Source organism: Lotus japonicus, chromosome 5 (assembly GCF_012489685.1).
Source record: "Lotus japonicus ecotype B-129 chromosome 5, LjGifu_v1.2".
Classification (NCBI taxonomy): Eukaryota; Viridiplantae; Streptophyta; class Magnoliopsida; order Fabales; family Fabaceae; genus Lotus; species Lotus japonicus.
In genome coordinates this window covers 27,806,616-27,812,994 of record NC_080045.1, presented here as the reverse complement: position 1 = coordinate 27,812,994, position 6,379 = coordinate 27,806,616, and the positions used below count along the sequence as shown (strand labels likewise).

The 6,379-nt window shown below is 39.6% G+C and overlaps 1 protein-coding gene across 1 annotated transcript; it reads left to right on the top strand.

Annotated features, from left to right (window-relative positions):
• Positions 1 to 2,003: 2,003 nt before the first annotated feature.
• Positions 2,004 to 6,053, top strand: LOC130720398 (uncharacterized; the record flags this gene model as incomplete). Its single annotated transcript, XM_057571036.1, has 6 exons — positions 2,004 to 3,057; positions 3,433 to 3,683; positions 4,131 to 4,768; positions 4,895 to 5,671; positions 5,828 to 5,949; positions 6,007 to 6,053. Coding segments are annotated over 6 exons (2,889 nt in total), but the record flags the coding sequence as incomplete, so codon positions are not given.
• Positions 6,054 to 6,379: the final 326 nt, after the last annotated feature.

Below are 6,379 nucleotides of genomic sequence, written 5' to 3'. Positions count from 1 at the left end.
GAATCTTCTGAGGAATCAGATGTTTCTCTGATCAAAAAGAAGAAGTGATGAGGACAAGGACAAGGACAAGGGTCATGGAGCCCTAAAAGGACTTGGAGGACCAATGACAAGGGCTAGAGCTAAAAAGGCCAAAGAGACTCTTCAGCAAGTAGTGGCAACCATTCTTGAAGACAAAGTGGTAGAAGAGATGGAACCAAAAATCATGATGATCATTCAGGCCCAAGAAGAAGAGCCAGCCCACGCATAGGGGCTGCCATGTGATGTTCTGTTTTATTTTATTTCAATAAAAATGCAAAGGACCAATTGAATAAGTTGGATCCAAATGCATTATGTTGCTGAATTTTATTTTAGTGTGTTTAATCCACTTCAAGTGGTGTGTGTTTGCATGTGGCGCATGAAGGGCTTAAAGGGAGGGATCCATTCCTTTCTTAAAACTCTTTGAATGTGTTTGAATTTCAATAAGTTCTGAATGGAGGAGTTACATCAGCAAAGTCAAAGGATTGAAGAGCTTTCAAAGCCAAGAATGGAGTTACAAAGAAAGGGAAATTAAGTTCATAAAGAGCATTGAATGCTATATTCCCTGGTCAGAATAACAATCAAGAAAGGGAGTTACATGAAGCAATCAGCCACTAAAAACACGTTCAGGGCTGAAGCATATCACTATCTTCCTCTTTTAATTTGTAACTCCTAGCCTAGGATTCTTCTAGAGAAATTACACCTCATCATTTTTTTGTAACTAGGCTGAATTTCCTTCTTCTTTATAAGGACCACTCCTTCAATGTAATAGACAGATTATGAATGAATTAGTATTTTCTTTTCTGAGTGATTCAGATTTGTGAGAGTGATTCTCATAGTTCTTGAGTGATTCAAGAATTAGGCTTATCAAGGGTTTGTCACCACCTTTGTGTGAAGTCTTCATCTTCCATTTCACTAAAACTTCCCCTCTTTTCTGTCCATTTCCCTTCCATCACGAAATTCTTCTTCTTCTTTCTCACATTTCAGAGTTCTCATCATCCAAGATCAATCCTAGACGATCCATTGCAGCCCTTGCATCAACTTGGGGCGTATCATTTGGTAATCAGAGCTCCGGTTCTAGGATTTTGGTTTCTTTTCTTATCTGGAATTCTGGTTAGCAACTCTTTGTCATTTCTTGTTACCTTGATTTTAGTTTTTGTTTCTTTAGGCTGAACCATTGCAAAAGTTAAGCCTTGTTAATTGTTCAGAATCAAAAACAAATTACAAAACGAAAATTCAAAAAAAAAAACGAAAATTCAAAAAAAAAAATGGCTGAATGGTTCTTGTTTAATTAGCCAAATTCAATTGTTCAAGGTAATTTTGTTGCTAGCATTCCAATTTATTTTCTTCTTTCTGTTTGTTCTTGAATTCTTCTTTAGTCTCTAAATATTTGGAGTCCTTTCCATTTCTGTGGTGATTTTGTCTTGTCTTCTTTTGTTTCATATTCTAAAGTCTATTCTAATCTGTGTGACTCTACACAAATTTGGTGGCATAATTCTTTGTGTGTCTTAACTTTGATTTACTCAAGAGATTGTGAGAATTTTTGAGTGGAAAAAGGCAAGAGTGCACATCATAGAAAAGCCAATTTGAGGGAAACACGAGAGAAGTGAGGTAAACACTAACATTTGTTTGTTCTACTTGAATCTTTTCATTTGTCAAAGATGTCAGGAGAAGAGGAGGAGCAACCAGCAGTGCGACTCTCGACCATCGAAATGCGGGCTCTTACACAACATCTGGAAAACTTAATGAGGAGGCAAACTGAAGAGATCCACGAAAGGCTGGATCAAATGGAGAACCGGAACAATAGTGACAGTGAAGGCGGGAGGCCACGACGAATTCATGAAAATCCTAGACCTGCTCGGATTGAAGGAGTCAAATTCCAAATTCCTCCTTTTAAGGGAAAGAGTGATCCAGAGGCATACTTGGAGTGGGAACTCAAAATAGAGCATGTCTTTGCTTGCAACAACTATGAGGAGGACCAAAAGGTGAAACTTGCAGCTGCTCACTTTTCAGACTATGCTCTTGTTTGGTGGAATAAGTTTGCAAAAGAGAGATTGAGAAATGAGGAGCCAGCGGTGGAAACATGGGCTGAAATGAAACGAATCATGAGGAAAAGATATGTCCCTTCAAGCCATGCTAGGGATGTAAAATTTAAACTTCAAAAACTTACCCAAGGCAGCAAGAGTGTTGAGGAGTATTACAAAGAACTTGAGGTGCTTATGTTGCAAGCCAATCTTGAGGAGGATGAAGAGGTAACCATGATTCGATTTATTAATGGTCTATCTAATGATGTTAGAGATATTGTAGAACTTCAGGAATATGTAGACATGGAAGAATTGCTGCACAAGGCCACTAAAGTTGAGCAACAACTCAAAAGGAAAGGGCTTGCAAGGAAGAGTTCTACCAATTCCAATTCATCTTGGAGAGACAGAATGAAGAATGAAGGGCCGAGCACCCTTAGCAAACCAGCCACCAAACCACAAGCTTCAGCTTCTTCAAAACCTCTTGAACAACCATCCAAAAAGAGCAAAGAGGTCAAGTGCTTCAAATGCCAAGGTATGGGACATTATGCTTATGAATGTGCCTCCAAAAAGACCATGATTCTTAAGGATGATGGAGACTACACCAGTGAGTCCGAAGGAGAACAAAGTGAAGAAGAAGAGGAGGCAGCCATGAATGGTGAACTGTTGATGATCCGAAGAATGCTTGGTAGCCAACAAAAGCCAAAGAAAGAAAGCCAAAGAGAGAATATCTTTCACACAAGATGTTCTGTCAATGGGCAGATTTGCTTGATGATTGTTGATGGCGGAAGCTGTACTAATGTGGCTAGTGAAAGAATGGTGGAGAAGCTGAACCTGGTCACAAAACCACATCCTTGGCCATACAAACTTCAATGGCTCAGCCACTATGGAGAAATACAAGTAAGTAAGCAAGTTGAAGTTGACTTTTCCATTGGCAAATACAGGGATAAGGTTCTTTGTGATGTTGTTCCCATGGAGGCTAGTCACATACTGCTGGGAAGACCATGGCAATATGACACCAACTCTGATCATAATGGAAGCACCAACAAGATCTCATTCCAACATCATGGCCAGAAAATTACGCTCAAACCTTTGAGCCCTAGGGAGGTGCGTGAGGATCAAAAGAAAATGAGAGAAAAGATTGAACAAGAGAGAAAAGAAAAGAGTGAGACACTTGAGAGAAAGCAAAAAGAAAAGAGTGAAACACTTGAGAGAGAGCAAAAAGAAAAGAGTGAAATACTTGAGAGAAAAGAAATTTGTTTGATCAAAAAGAGAGAGGTGAAAAGGATGATAGCTTCAAAACAGATCCTATACTTGATGTTTTGCAAAAATCAGATTTTGAACACTAACACTTTTGAAAATTTTGAGCTGCCTTCTAGTGTTAAATCTCTTTTGCAGGATTATGAGGATGTGTTTCCAACAAGTGTTCCAAGTGGTCTACCACCACTGAGAGGAATTGAGCATCAAATTGATCTCATTCCGGGAGCTTCTTTGCCTAATAGGCCAGCATATAGAAGCAACCCACAAGAAACCACTGAAATTCAAAGACAAGTGGAAGAACTCTTGAACAAAGGGTGGGTAAGAAATAGCATGAGTCCTTGTGCTGTACCGGTGATTTTGGTACCAAAGAAAGATGGGACTTGGAGAATGTGCTCTGATTGTAGAGCCTTGAATAACATCACCATTAAGTATAGGCACCCTATTCCTAGACTTGATGATTTGCTTGATGAATTGCATGGAGCATGTTATTTTTCTAAAATTGATTTGAAAAGTGGTTACAATCAGATAAGGATTAAAGAAGGGGATGAATGGAAAACTGCTTTCAAAACTAAATATGGTTTGTATGAATGGTTGGTTATGCCTTTTGGTTTAACTAATGCACCTAGTACTTTTATGAGACTAATGAACCATGTTTTGAGGGAATTCATTGGGAAATTTGTGGTTGTGTACTTTGATGATATTTTGGTCTATAGCACTACTCTTGAGCTGCATGTTGAGCACTTAAGATCCGTCTTGAGTATGCTTAGAAAGGAACAATTGTTTGCCAATCTTGAGAAATGCACTTTTTGCACTGACCATGTTGTGTTTCTTGGTTTTGTTGTGAGTTCGAAAGGAGTGCAGGTTGATGAGGAAAAGATCAAAGCCATTCAAGAGTGGCCCACTCCTAAATCCGTGGGTGATGTAAGAAGTTTTCATGGCTTGGCCAGTTTCTACAGGAGGTTTGTAAAGGACTTTAGTACCTTGGCAGCACCCCTAAATGAAGTGGTGAAAAAGAATGTGGGCTTTCATTGGGGAAAGAATCAAGAAGAGGCCTTTGCTGCCCTAAAGCATAAGCTTACCCATGCACCTATACTTGCTTTACCTAACTTTGCTAAATCTTTTGAACTTGAATGTGATGCTTCAAATGTAGGTATTGGAGCTGTGTTGCTTCAAGAAGGCCACCCAATTGCTTATTTTAGTGAAAAGTTAAGCGGAGCTGCCCTTAACTATTCTACTTATGATAAGGAATTGTATGCTTTGGTGAGAGCTTTGAAGACCTGGCAGCATTATCTTTTGCCCAAGGAATTCGTGATTCATAGTGATCATGAGTCGCTGAAATACTTGAAGGGGCAAGGTAAGTTGAACAAAAGGCATGCCAAATGGGTTGAATTTTTGGAACAATTTCCCTATGTCATAAAACACAAAAAGGGGAAAAGTAACATTGTGGCTGATGCTTTATCCAGGAGACACGTGTTGCTTTCCATGTTAGAGACTAAATTGCTAGGACTTGAACATGTGAAAGAAATGTATGAAAAAGATGATAACTTTGCTGAAATTTTTGTGGCTTGTGAGAAAGTTTCTCAAAATGGATTTTATAGGCACAATGGATTTTTATTTAAGGAAAACAGGTTGTGTGTGCCTAAAAGTTCCATTAGAGAACTGCTTGTTAAAGAATCCCATGCTGGGGGACTAATGGGTCATTTTGGAGTCCAAAAGACTCTAGAAACTTTACAGGAACATTTCTATTGGCCCAAAATGAAACATGATGTGATCAAGTTTTGTGAACATTGCATTGTTTGCAAGAAGGCTAAGTCTAAGGTGATGCCACATGGTTTGTATACTTCTTTGCCAATCCCTGAATACCCTTGGGTTGACTTGTCTATGGACTTTGTTTTAGGCCTCCCTAGAACAAAGAATGGTAAGGATTCCATTTTTGTGGTTGTTGATAGGTTTTCAAAAATGGCTCACTTTATTCCTTGCAGGAAAGCTGATGATGCTTGTCACGTTGCTGATTTGTTCTTTAAAGAAGTTGTAAGACTTCATGGGATGCCTAGAAGCATAGTTAGTGATAGGGACACCAAGTTCCTAAGTCACTTCTGGAGGACTTTATGGGGGAAGTTAGGCACCAAACTTTTGTTCTCTACCACTTGCCACCCACAAACTGATGGGCAAACTGAGGTGGTTAATAGGACCCTAGGCACCTTGCTTAGGACTGTCCTTAAGGCCAATTTAAAGGCTTGGGAGGCGTGTTTGCCTCATGTTGAATTTGCTTACAATAGGGCTGTCCATAGCACTACCAATTGCTCTCCATTTGAAGTAGTGTATGGATTTAACCCTTTGACTCCTCTTGATTTGTTGCCTATGCCTAACATTTCTGTTTTCAAGCACAAGGAAGGACAGGGCAAAGCTGAATATGTCAAGAAGATGCATGAGCGTGTGAAGGCTCAAATTGAGAGAAAGAATGAGAGTTATGCTAGGCAAGCTAACAAGGGAAGAAAGGAGGTGGTGTTCCAACCCGGAGATTGGGTTTGGGTGCACATGAGGAAGGAAAGGTTTCCAGAACAAAGGAAATCCAAACTCCAACCTAGAGGGGATGGACCTTTTCAAGTGCTTGAGAGAATCAATAACAATGCCTACAAAATAGAGCTTCCAGGTGAGTATAACATCAGCTCAACCTTTAATGTCTCTGATTTATCTCTCTTTGATGCAGATGGCGGAGAATTTGATTTGAGGTCAAATCCTTTTCAAGAGGGAGGGAATGATGAGGACAAGGACAAGGACAAGGGTCATGGAGCCCTAAAAGGACTTGGAGGACCAATGACAAGGGCTAGAGCTAAAAAGGCCAAAGAGACTCTTCAGCAAGTAGTGGCAACCATTCTTGAAGACAAAGTGGTAGAAGAGATGGAACCAAAAATCATGATGATCATTCAGGCCCAAGAAGAAGAGCCAGCCCACGCATAGGGGCTGCCATGTGATGTTCTGTTTTATTTTATTTCAATAAAAATGCAAAGGACCAATTGAATAAGTTGGATCCAAATGCATTATGTTGCTGAATTTTATTTTAGTGTGTTTAATCCACTTCA